The sequence below is a fragment of the Charadrius vociferus genome, unplaced genomic scaffold (assembly GCF_000708025.1).
Source record: "Charadrius vociferus isolate BGI_N301 unplaced genomic scaffold, ASM70802v2 scaffold450, whole genome shotgun sequence".
In the NCBI taxonomy this organism is placed as follows: Eukaryota; Metazoa; Chordata; class Aves; order Charadriiformes; family Charadriidae; genus Charadrius; species Charadrius vociferus.
The window spans coordinates 3,831,830-3,845,755 of record NW_009646931.1 but is presented as its reverse complement, the minus strand read 5'-3'; the positions used below and the strand labels follow the sequence as shown (position 1 = coordinate 3,845,755).

The window sequence follows — 13,926 nt, the reverse complement described above, 5'->3', positions numbered from 1 at the left end:
CCCCCCATTCAGGCAATTATAAAGGGCATGAGGAACACAGAAATATCACAGGTTATGTAGAATGAAAAACTTGCCTGTAACAGGTTATATCAAAGAGTTTGTGGGATTCCTGTTCAAAGAATTTGAAATTCTGGGGACTTAAAGGTAAACTCGGGTAACAAAAGACTGAATGTTTAATTTAGTTAAAAATCTGGTAAGTGAAAAACATGACCTATTAATAATTCGCAAGGCATAACCTTAAGGTCAAAAAGAATTATTTGTATGATACATAGAAGAATGACAGCTGTGAAGATGCATCATTATCTTCTTGAAATTATCCTGCAAGCTGATCTCTATTAATCTTGCAAAGACCCATACACCTGAGAGATCAATTTTCTGTATTTTAAGGAGGGGCATAAATGGGCATTTTTCAGATCAGTGATGGTGAATGAAATGAAATCTAGGAAAATCACTCTCTAGGAATAATGACACCGGGTGTTCTATTAAAAAATGTACCAAAAATATTAAAGTATTGTAATGTTCAAACTGCCACTGCCACTTGACATTATAAAAGTGGAATAACTGCTGAAATACTCAACTTATTTGTAGATCAAAATAGGATCACATTTCTAAATGAGTATGAAAATCCAAAATGTGTACTTAGTATAAATTGATAAAAACATTTCAATGTGCTCTCAGCTTTATTTTTTTCATGGTTCACAGCATTAGTTTGAAAGACAAATTGTGAAAGGTCAGAAAGAGTACAACTCTGAATGCAAAACAAACAAAGTCCAAGAAGATGGTGTTCCAAAGCATGGGCAAAAGGCAGCCCTAATTTCTGAGATGTACTGAGCCCACGTATTGCATTACTCTTTTTCAGAGAAAATAATGGGCAAGAAAAACAGAAGTGAGGAGAGAAAAGCAGAATAGCAACAGAGACAGAAATAAAATGGGATGGAAAAGCAGGTTGTTACTTACCCTCCAGATGCTAAGAGATGTTATAGGGACACTCTACCCAAACCACCCAGCAAGAACTTCCCCTTTCTAATGATCCCTTAAAGGCTGCATTATTTTTATTATTTTTACCTGACTCAATCATGCAACTCAGAGTAGTCAGCTTTCATATTGCTGCTAAACAATTCCTAGACAGGCCCCAAAATATCTCTGTATTTGTTTATTTTTAAATCTTGTGATATTAACACAAATACTGAGATTTAAGGGTAAAAAAAAAAAAAACCCTACTGTGACTGAATCAGTGACTTCTGAACCCTGGGAAACAGCAATGTAGCTGTCAGTGGTAAGTCCAGAAGTGAGTGAAGCAGCAGGAGCATGCACCCAACCAAAGCTGTGTTCCACGCTCATTTTAGAGCATGACATATCTAAGTAAGCAAGGGCTTTTAAGAACAACTATATATACATTTTGGCTTATAGCACTGTTGTTGGGAAAGTGATCCAACAAACCTGGGGTGGTGGGGGTGGTGGAAATCAGTGTTGCTGTACAAGGAACATCTGCAGAAATTGTTTTTTCATTCTTTCTTGGAAACTAAACAAACATTGCTATAAGTAAAAGCAGCTTCTAAAATATAGATGAAAAGCCGAAATGCAAAGTTTGCCCTGTCTTCCCCAACACAATGCAAGTGACAGCCCATACATCAAGGGTAAGGCTCAGCTTCCTCATTCATGCCAGACAACATATTTTCCTTTCTCCCATTCCACTTCCTGCACAGAAATGAAAGGCTTTCTACTCCTAGTCACATTTGTCTCTCCTTTTTCTATCCCCATAACTCCTGTATCTTTTTCACCCCTAAATAAGTGTGTAGTTATGTGCAAACAAGACTGATGAAGTCAAGCTTTTAAATACAGTGAAAATAGTTTAAAGTCTTAAAATTACTATATGCCACACGTGTCTACTGAACATCCCCCTTTTTAACACATTTTACTTAGATTTGACTCTCCATGTTTTTTTTTTAACCTGTCATTTAATGTAGTAAATACTTCAGTAAGAATTTTATAGTAATAGCCTCTTTCCTGAGGAAAAAAAATTAGCGTGATGGAGTTTCCCGCTTAATTGCTGCTATATAAAATGGAAACTACAAGTATTTTTATGACCTATCAAATCATAAAACAAATGACAAAAGTTATAACCTTCATGTAGAAACCTCTCATACTAAATCAGTTACCAGAGGATATCTGGGGATATTTTGTAGATGTAGTGTTTTTTCAATACCTCCCAGAAAAATAATTTCCTAAATATAAACTCAGTGCTTATTTCAGCACAAGATGGTATATTTAGTTGAATTCTTTTTCAGTCCAAAATATCAAAAGTGCAACTGGGAAACACAGTTTTAAACTGGGAGAAATTAGAGGCAAAAGAACAAGAAGATAAGAAGATATCCTGCAGTAAACAGAGTTTTAAAAAGCAGCAAACAATCAGGAGACACAAAAGCAGCACAAAAACACAAGAGAAAGGGAAGGAAGCAACTAAGCCAGCATAACCCTAGCTTTTGCAAAATTCAGGTAAGTCAATAACATATACATAACAAATATCCTCTCATTAAAGATAAAAACTATGAGCAAAACCACTGATTCAAAGGTCAGGACGCAAAAAGACAATTACTGAAATCTACCAAGTGTTTGCGAAACAGGAGGAGCACTGTACGTAAAACCAGACACAAAACAATTGAGGGAAGTAAGAACAGGAAAGTAGTTACACGGAGTGGAACTTAAGGAAGGATTCGGCAGAACCTGGCTCTGTTTGAGTCAGTCCACGTTTGCCCAGCAGAGCTCCGCCACGGGAACTGGGTGCCCAGGCAGAAACTGGGGAGCTGCTTGCACTGTTGGATGCTCCCGCAGTAAAGATCAGTTTGCTTTAGCAGACTGGTATGGGAGAACTAAGAAGAAATAAGAAAAGCTACTTTCTTTGCCTCACTACTGGCACATCTATATGGTAAAAAAAAAAAAGCAAAACCAAACTCCCCACACACACACAAAGTGAACCCTACAGGTAAAAACACAGTGCAAAAAATTACTTCACAGCTGTTCACAGGAAGGGGGGGTGTTCATCCAAATTAACTGAGATCAGCCAGGCTAGAATATACGAATGAGCAGCAGTGCCAAGATGTATGCCACACAGGGACCTTACAAAGGAAAGTTTTCTCGTGCTAATGAGCTGTGGCTAGCCCAAACATATCCAGTGTTACGTAGGATTGTCCCACGACGTTTTGTTGAAAAGGAGGTAAGACAGTTGACTGGCTTTTGGGCTCGTTTTTACTGCGTTCTGTCAAGTTCTCAGAAATAAGAAATTCCCTTGTTTTAACCGAATTTTTAAGGTATGGATTGAACAGTGCTTTTTCACTGAAATCTTCCAGCTTTAGAACGTCTTCTTTATCATTTTCTTCATTTTTAATTGAAGTCTGTTGGGATTCACACAAATCATCTTCCAGCATTTCTACGGGTTGGATTTCCTTCGCTGGTATCACAGCTGAATGCGTTTGAATTCCCATATCTTGATCAGTAATTATATAAGGCATAGATGGTGAAAAACATTTAGCAACTTCTTTTTCTTCATTATACAGTAACTTTTTATCTCTGTTAATTATGCCTTTTGTATTAATATCAGTACCTTCAGAAACATGGTTTTCACAATTCATTAATAGTGATCCTTCCTGACTTTCTTCAGGAAAACAATGTTCCAAAACACTTAGGTCTTCAAAGTCTACGGGTTTAGCCTCAGATATCACTCCCTTCAAAAATGAGTTATTCTGTTAGTGCAAAGAGATAAATTGGAAAGTTATATAGAGATATGTATTAGTTTATTTTTTTAATATATAAAATATCAATATTTGAGCTCTGTTTGACTCTATTTTAAAAGTGCATTAATAAGGAGTTCATGTGCATTTCAACTGGGATGCAGTTGTATGTGAATGAGTACTAAAAATGATAATGTTATTCTGTTCATTTGTTAAACACTTTCATATTAGGTTTTCTGTGCTTAATAGAATAAGGAGTTTCAGTGAAGGCTGGGAATCAGGCTTGGATGTTTTCATCCTTTGCAGTCTAATCAGCCATTTTTCAGACAAAAGTTTAAATCCCATTCTCCACAGATTACACTTTCTATGTAAACCTGATCAACTCCGCTTCATTCAAATAAACATCAAAACTTTGACAAGGAATAAATATTGAACAATAAAAAAGACGGAAATGTTAGTACAAAAATGCACTACATATTTGTGGAAAAGGGAGGAGATATCCAGATGTGGGAATCTGGCTCAATAGACTCAATAACCTGAGCAAATTTGATTGACTTTATTTAATGAACCATGTCCACCAGTGACTTAATAACTTCAAAACATTATTTTTCATTGTAATTTAAGAATTAAATGCATATACTTTATACAGATGAGTCTTTCATATTAGTTTGAAATACAATGAAAAGCACTTTATAGCACTTAGAGAGAAGAATGAAACTAAACAGTTTTGTTTTTTTTTTTTTATTTAGTCACGAAATAACTGTCAGAGAAGGACTTCTCTCCATTTAATCCCTTCTTTAATACATAAAATTGCAATTATTACCATAGATGCATCAAGAGGCCATTCCACTGCCATGCTGTCCGCAGGATTGGGTATATCAGGCCAGCAAACTTTTTTAAATCTATCATTGAAACAGGAATTTTAGTCAAATGATTAATGAAATAGATTATTGAAAATAAATTGAACAAAACGCCAGAAAGCCCCAATACTGCTAAAATACTGAGCTTTCACAAAGGAAATCCTTCCTACGTTAACACAATCTCTGTCACTAAAATTGTTTTCCCTCACATTAATTTTTATTACAAAAGATCTCAACAAGTAAAAATCTTGGGTCACAGTGACATTGCTGAAAAACTACGAGTGCACAAAGGTTTTTTGTATTATATAGTAGATTAAATAACAGCATGCCAAAATAAGACTGTATACAAAATCCGTTCTGATCGTGTTTCAGGGCAGTTCTTCAGTGAAAAGCCACCTCAGGTAAACTTTGCTCTAGGAAAATGTTCCTAGCATTACAACACACTAGAGCTACTCTGAAGTCTTGTGTTAACAGTAAATAAATGATGCTAACTGGCACTGCAGCATATTAACTGTCCAATGGAGTAGTAAACAGGAAACAAAATGAATCACTCATTGACACTGGGTATACAGATAAGTGAATGAAAACCAGACCATAGCTTGACTTTTCACATTGCAATTTGATCTACACAAGAGTATAAAACTCAAGTGCATCTCAAAGTATTCTCCAGAATCCAAACATAGTTCCTTACTATTATAAAAACTCAGAATACACAACACAGATGAAGATGTAAAAGAGTTGGGAGTTATACTTACTAGTTCAGCTAGATTTATTACCTGATGCTTCACATGACAACAGTCTTGGTTCTAATAGCTTGGAACACCCCAAAATAGTTAAGATTTTTAACCTTGTTATTAAGCTTCAGCCAAAGAACCCAGCCACTTTTCATGCCAAAGAAAAGCACGTTTTCTAACCTTAAAAAATCCTCACAGTCATCTTTGGGATGTTATAGCATCCCCGTGCTTTGAGGAAGCAATTTAGCATGTGGCAGGGGACATCTGTGACAGCAGGTAAAACGATTATGAATCATGTATAGATAAGGATCCGTACTCATGGATCAAGCACCTAAATGCTTTCACGTGATGTAATTTCTAGTTTCTTTATGACTTCTTTACAGCTCAAGTGCCACAAACTAACAAAAGTAATATTAATATAGCTAAGACAAACGATAGGGTTTATGTGGAATGTGTTCTAGTGGTGTACTAGCAGATATATTAAGAGTGTCTGGGAAACTTTATTTTTGGTGTTATTAATACCTCAGTAACTGACTTAAAGTATGCTCCCCTCACTTGACTGACCATGGTACTGCAAATGGCATGTAGCATTTTCCATAAATTGATATAGGCAATATGTAAATCTGTTTCTCCTATTTCTTTTGCTCTAATTTTCTGCACTTTCTAAAATTAATATTTTTTTTTAATTATAGCAGATTAACTACAATTACAAGATAACCTGTAAGCTTAGTTATTTGTTACTCCAATTGCTTATTGTCTTAACTTGATGTTGGTTTGGAATCCAACAAAAGCATCTATAAGATATATAAAAAATTGCCTTTTACAAGTTGAAATTAATGGATTGCATTCAGTTTTAGAAGGCAGAAAATGTACTCACGCGTGTTTTTTCACAATGCATGTTATCCAAAGGCCTAACAGAAACAGCATGCTTAATCCAACAGGTAGAGCAATGAAAATAACATCTTCTTTATCTTTAGAGGAAAAAACAAAAAAGGAAAACCACACAGATATTTATCATTTCTTCACATATTCCCTTAAGACACCTAATTTTCAACATCCAACTCACCTAATTAGCACTATTGTAAAGAGCTCTATCAAAACCAGCCAAAATTACTCAGAATACTATATGGTACTCATTGTACAGCCTGTCAAAAGATGAGTATTTTGAATCCAACAAGTCACAGTTACTGAGCCAGAAAAGCAGCTCATAATGAGACTTCTCAGGACACCTCAGGAACACATGTACCGCATTTTAAAATTTCCTTTCTTTAATAGAATCACACAATAATTCAGATTGGAGGGGATATCTGTAGGTCACCTCATCCAACTTTGAAATTAGAATCAGGTTTGTTAGGGTCATACCAAGCCAACCTTTGAAAGTCACCTAGGGTAAAGTGTCTACCACCTCTCTGGGCGCCTGTTGCTTTAGAGTGACCTAAAACTGTCATATAGTGCCACCTCTACCTGTTACTACAAAATAAACAGTGAATTCAATGCAGGAGATAGGTCTTAAATACACAAAAAAATGCAGTTACTCTGACTGAAATAGTGCATAGATTTCTGAGCCAGCATCCAATTACCTACCAGAGGTAGGTATTGACACCAATAGAGACCAGACCTCAGCGTAGCCTAACTTACTTTGCATTTGAGTAGCAAACTAGCAGATGAATTTACAGGCAAAAAAAAAAAAAAGCTCTGAGTCCCATGACAAGTTTAAGGGTAGCTCATGCACTTTTTTATGTTTCAGTTTGGCCACCACTATGACAATTTATGTATGTATTGAAAACATTCTTCCAGAAGTAAAAATGAGAAAGTGTCCGAATTTCTGACCTGCAGCCATTATACCAACCTCCTTGATGAAATCTGGCTGAAACAAACAGTAAGAAATAGGAGAAGGTCTTTACCCACACACACTGGCCACAATCCATCCCATAATTGACAACATACAAACTATTGGTCCCACAAACATCCATAGCATTCCACAGCTTTATTGACAGCAAATTAAAGATTTTGGGTTTGGACTTCTAAACTTGAGGCTTCTGCCTGTGAGATGATCAGTGAAATTGAGTTAAATTCAGCTATTGTTGGCAATTCTTCCTTGTTTTGTTTAACACTAATTAAAAAAAAAAAAAGAAATTAACAGATGCCTAAACACAAATGTCCTATATTTCTTATTCCAAAATCTGTGCTTCAAATAGTAATAACTAACCTGGAATATTACTTACTGAATTTCAAAGTCTTGAAGGTTTTTGGCTCTCCACTGGTTCCACCAGCTTCATTGCTTGCCATGATATAGACAGTATATTGCGTATTAGCCTGCAAGGACTTCAGTCTGTATTGCAGAACATCAGAGTTCACTGTTTCATCTTTTTAGGAGAATGTTTATGTCAATAAACACACAAAACAGTGTTACATCAGGAAACCGTACACTTATTTAGCATCTTTTACAATGATAGATCACAAAGTATTTTAAAGACAACTTGAAATACAAATCAATGTTATCAGTCCTTTGAGAGAGAAAACTTAAATTACCAAACAATGTTTATCAATGCTACTTAAAATTTTAGGGAAAAAAAATAAACAATTATGTATTTCCTTTTAAAAATAAATACACGTTTTTTTACTAATATTAAAGATAGGCAAATTATGATCTCCTGTAGTTTATTTTATCATTGAAAACTGTGTTTTGAGAACTTTATTTCCTGGAATCTAGGCTCAGAAATTAAGAAATTAAAACAGTTTCTGCAGCTCGTGAAATTTAACTATATTACTAGTATGTGCAGTTAGACACTGATCATCCAAAAGGGTGCAATCTATCAGCACTGGGATATCACCCCAATAAAGTGAGAGGAAAGCCAAAATCAACAGAATTTTTTTTTTCCAAGTTTCATAATGCTTTGCTGAATATAATTCAACATTTCCAATACCTTTTCCATTACCAGAATTAGTATGACGTGCTTCACTTTTACATTTTTTTGACCAGGATGTATATCATAACATTCTATGTCTACAAACAGTATTAAAATCATGTTCACATTATGAAATTAAAGTCACTAAAACATTTTCTGGTGAATAAACTCAAAGCTAACTCATGTCATTGTTCAGTTCAGTCAAGAAAACCCCAGGAAACAGATATGCTGCAATATGCCCTGAGATTAAACACACAGAGTTTCTCTAAAATCAAGGAAAGGAAAGTTCCAGAGTTAAAAGGCCATCAGTGAAGTCCCCTTGGCACAAACTCCGGGCTCTAGTCTTATCAAAAAGATGTGACATGAGAGAAGACTCAAAAAACATCACTACAGTAGGGTTTTGCTATCTAAGCTTAATTCCCTTGAGTTGTTATTTAAAACTAATTTCCTAAAGAAACTAATCTGAACCCCTAAAATGGGCACAGTCTGCTTTACAGTAGAAGTACTACGGAGACATATGGCTCTATAACATGAGGATGCATGTCTTGCGAATGACCCTGCACAAAGCAGTCAGCATTAAATTACTCAGAAACCAACATGGCAGAAAAAAATTGCGTGTAGAGGATTGAATCTGACAGAAATAATCAGCTTCCTCTTTCTAATTTAAAAATTACCAAGATTACTCTTGCCCTGGCTCCAAACTGGATATCCAGAAGCAACTGAAGACATCACAAGATCTGCAAGTTTGAGACCTTTTTAAAAAAAAAGCATTATGTTAGGTGTCTGCTAACAGCAATGCCTAAAACAAAGGAGGAAAAGGAACCATTTCTGAAGCACCGAATGATCCAATAGCATTCTTCATAGACTAAATAGGAAGAACAAATTTAGGTCACAAAAACACTTCTCATAAAAGATTCTGCTGAGATTTAGGCCAGAGAAGCTTTGAACAGATAGGAATATACTGGCACCTTGTATGGATACTACTCCTGAAGTAGGAAATTAAGAATATGCTCCAAAAGTTATGCTATCAGCCTCCAGAGCAGAAAAGCAATACCAAGCACAGAAAATCAAGCACAGTTGAAGAAATTATTCTAAAAACTATGTCCAAAAAACGTATTTCTTGGCAGCTTATTTTAGCTTCTTAGCTATCGTTTGCTATTTTGCTTTTATTACAAAACTGACTGTAAATACATTTTTCCTAGAAAATTTTTACCACAGTGTTCCAGAAGCTGAAGGCTTAAGAAAGACATCCTTCCAAGGACATGCATGGAACTTACAAATTCACTGAACCCTCATAAGGTTCAAAGTAATGAACTGGCACAGGGTCTATGACTCTCCAATATATTTTAGCTCCACTTTAGCTCCTCTACTTCTGTCACAACTTTGTCCATTGGCTTCAGATGTGTGTCACAATGGAAGAGAGATTTGAGGATTGTCGGATACTAGTATATATGCAAATGGAGAAAACAGCAGGTATCTAGCAAACAAAACTCTTTAATCTGGTATAATCCTGCAAATTTTATTTTTTTACTGTTAATGGAGAACAATCTGCAAAAAGCCTCTCATGGTGTCCCTGCCCAGGGCAGGGGGGTTGGAACTAGGTGATCTATAGGGTCCCTTCCAGCCTAAACCATTCTACGATTCTGATATATGAGTTTCCATCCTGGTCTGGAAAGGGGAGAGGAATGACAGTAATGCCATACGCTGACTAAATTTATCACCTGGAGATCCATTAGATTTGCATCTGAGAAGCAGAGAGGATGATGTGGTCAACAGTCGTGGCTGTACTACCATGTGTAGTACAATACTAAGAGTAAAAAAGATTAACTGAGAGCAAGCAGTGCTGTGCAAAATAAGTTCAGAAACAACGAAACTGAGCAAGAATACACGTGCAGAATTGAAGCGGGGACTATTCACTAGAACACTCCATCATTTCAATTAAACCTAAAAAATTTTTAACCTTTATGTAAGCCACATTTTATTACCAGTATTTTCAGACATATTATAGCATACAAAGTGTGCTAATAACTATGAAAATAACTATCCATCTTCAGACACCAAATTGTTATAACCCTGTTGAAGTGTTGATGTTTAACGTATACTTACTCTGTTCTTTTCCATCTTCAGGTTTATAAAATATTGTATAGTTACTGATAAAGCCATTTCTTTTATCCTTTGAAATCTCCTTCCATTTTATTGTAACTTCATTTTTCCCTGGAACACCTGTGTCAGCCACGGGTCCTTCTGATGGCTCTACACAGAAGCATTATAAATTACAAAAAGTAGTACAATAGTCCAAGTACTGCAACGTTAACCATCTGTGTTACGTCACACATACCAGTAGCACTAGGGACAGCAAACGTACAAGTAAATATGTCACCTTAGTTCTCTGATATAGCCCTTAACTTTTCTCACCCTCTTTAATGTGTGATTTCTTCTGATAATACTTCCCCTCACCTATTCTGGCCTTTGCACAGTTCTCAGTGCTACTGCATCTGAATACCTCAGGATCATTTCATGTTTGTAGCTATACCAAGCTATTCCAAGTGCTTTGGATACAGTAGGTAAACTTTACAACAAATAAGTGCACTCAAGCAGCAACGTACCTGTATCACAAGATACAAATTGTCTTTACTGAGCAATTCAGTAGCTGATCTATGAACAGATATCAAGAAGCCCGAATCCTGGGGTTTTTTTCAGCATCTACATCTCTCCTTCAGTAATGCCAGTACCAAATTTCTCAGAGAAACACACCCTGAGAAACAGACTACAACACACCTTTCACAATATTATTACTTTAAAATACGTACTTTTTTCTTGAACATAAGTTTGTATGGAATATGGAGCTGCTACTTTATTTCCATAGAGAGGATACACTGAGATGTTATAGCATATGAATGGTTTAAAGTTTCCTGTAAAATGAAAAAAGGAGTATTTGCATAAAATTCTCTATGTGAGATTAACACAATGAAAGCAGAATAAATCACAGTGCAGTTCTAAATATACTGTTAAAGACCTCTATTTTCTTCAAGTTTTTAGCAAGCACAATACATATTTATTCCCTCAAATGCTCATTACTGCCCTTAACACAATGATTTTTATTTAGTAGTATTTATAAGAGAACTTGGTTTCCGACTCATTTTTCGCATACTTTGAATGGGTAATTATACTTCAGTGTTATACAGCTTCTCTAAATGAAGCCACTTACTCACCCCATAAAAGCTTAAGGTTTTAAAGGAAGTTTTTATTTTGAAATAACCAGTATTAAATGATACTTCCTGGAATATTTTTAATTTCACGTATCTTTAGGTTTGCTGCTCTGCAGAAGAGAGTTTTGTCTTATGCATCAAACAACTTAAAAGGGACAATGGAGGCCTAGCTCTTAACTCTACGATGATGTTCCAGTTATGCCAACTGCAGATCTGCTTCTAACCAGTTTGACTCAAAAGTACAATTGTACAAATGAAATCTCTGCAGTGGAATTTGATATGTTTCAAGACATAGTTCAAGCTTCTGGGAAATTAAGTTTTGAACTCTGAACAACCCAGCAGCCAAGTAATCAACAGGGCGCACTCCCCACTTACAGGCAACCCACATCAACTCTGAGAGGACACATCTGTGGCTTTACACCCCGTGGCATGAAACCAGTGTAAGGGGTTTCCTAGATCATTCCTCCTCAAGATCTGCAGCTTGTTCAGCAAGAATAATGACTATCCTTGCATTATATCTGCTCTCTGCTGCTTTTTCAGTCCCTTACACTTATTGCAACCCAGCAAAAGGTATGATGGCCTGCATGTCGTCCTTAAAATAATTCCACAGAAGAATGTCAGAATCAGAACTGAATAACAGTAAGTCTGAATTTGCCTTGACATTTCTAATGTGACTTGTGCTTACGGTGAACAAAGATCTCCTAATCATGCTGAGGAGGAACGCTGTTTTTTTATATATATTGAGAACAGCTATAAATATAAATATAATATAAATAGCATCTATTCCTCACAGTAAATCACTGAAATAGTGTAACTTTCGGCATAAGACTCAAGACCAAGAACCACTTTGAAATTTGATAAATTTCATTTCACTAATGGAGAACTAAAGAACTAATAATCAAAAATTCACCTATCACATACATTAAATGAAACATTATTCCTGTGTTTGTAAAAAAAAAAATCTACACATAAAATGAATAGCCTGCTAAAAGTAATGTGCATGGGATATTCACATCAACATTCACAGTTTTGCCTTTGCACGTATCTTTTGAACTCTGCACATCATTTAGTTTTTCTTTGAAACTACATACACATAGCCAAAACATTACTACTTAGAGAGATTATCTGTTAAAGAAAAGTCAGCCTCTAAAACAAAAAAAGTCAGCAGATCCTCACCTATTTGTCACTGCATTATAAGGCCACCGAAATCTCTTAGAAATGCCTTAGGTCACAATACAAATATGATTATGTGATACTTAACATGCCAGATTGACCAATTATTCCACTTGCTTATTTTAAAGTAGAATTCTCCTTCAAATCCTCTTTCAGGTTTCTTGCTCTCTCTCAAACACATATGAAAGCACATATCTTTTCCCATCTTCAAATTCATTTTTTTGGTTCTAGATTTCTCTGCTAAAATAGCATACATCTGTCACAGGCCTCCCTACTGGAAGATTCATGGCATAAGATCAAGCCACGGAACTGCTTAAATGTGAAATCTGTAGCCTAATCTTATACGGGAGCAAACACCATCTTGCATGTTGTGTGAAAATTTGAGAGTTAAAATTGCTAGTAAATTACTTGCAAAGATTTCAATAAAGCACATAATACTGGTATTTTTTTCAAATGGTCTGAGGAAAGATGGATGAAATGTTTCTTGTTTGTTTTTTTCCAGTCTGCCTATAAATAAATATATATAAATACACATATATATGTACATTGGTACAACTGTAACTGATAAATGATCATACTTTTGTTAGTTTTCCAGTTTGTAGAATTTGATACATATTGCCATGATCTACTAAAAGGATCTGTCTCCAATTCCTTGTACCACTCAACTACATATTCAGCTATTTCTGGCTCGGAGGCTATCCATTCCACAACCACTTCTTCATTTGTTGTAAAGGTCCTCACTGTTTCAATAATCTGAGGAGCTAAAAATGGAACAGAAAATGTCAGCAAATCTATCTTCACAAAAAATGCTGCAAGAAAACAATGAAATTATAGCAAGCTAAGACTGCTTCTTCAAAAGAGTATGGGAAGTATTCAGGGTTAAAAAAAACATTTAAAAAGTTACTTTATACCTATGTTCACATGCATGTACTCAAAATACTTTAAAATGAAGCATGTAAGAATTGCTACAATGAACAGGGGAGTAGGGGGGATTGAGGAGATGATACTCAAGAAGATTAACACATACAGAACCAAAGACCAGTCTCTCTTTTAGGATCTGAATGTTACAGTTTGTAAAATTTTACAAACCAATTTACTACCAATTTTACAGGTAGTGAACATAAGCAAGTTTTGATTGAGATGACAAAGGCAATAGGAAACCAGTAAATCAAGTCAACGAGGTCATGAATGACTGTGAAGCAAAAGTGAACCATCAGCCTTCAGAAAGTAATGAAAGTCTGAGTGAAAACCCAACCTGCCAAAGCAGAGGGAAAAAAGACCTGGTAAAGCAAAGTGAGAAGAGATGTATGTAG

At 35.6% G+C, this 13,926-nt stretch overlaps 1 protein-coding gene across 1 annotated transcript in view; it reads right to left on the bottom strand.

Annotated features, from left to right (window-relative positions):
* Nucleotides 1-3,140: 3,140 nt before the first annotated feature.
* IL31RA (interleukin 31 receptor A) overlaps nt 3,141-13,926 on the bottom strand; it is a 24,667-nt gene continuing 13,881 nt past the window's right edge. The window contains exons 9-15 of the mRNA XM_009894691.1: nt 13,192-13,374; nt 11,042-11,143; nt 10,338-10,484; nt 7,548-7,688; nt 6,200-6,293; nt 4,552-4,630; nt 3,141-3,740 (exon numbers count right to left, since the gene is read on the bottom strand). Coding sequence (XP_009892993.1) covers nt 3,141-3,740; nt 4,552-4,630; nt 6,200-6,293; nt 7,548-7,688; nt 10,338-10,484; nt 11,042-11,143; nt 13,192-13,374 — 1,346 coding nt within the window. The remainder of the gene's footprint in view (nt 3,741-4,551; nt 4,631-6,199; nt 6,294-7,547; nt 7,689-10,337; nt 10,485-11,041; nt 11,144-13,191; nt 13,375-13,926) is intronic.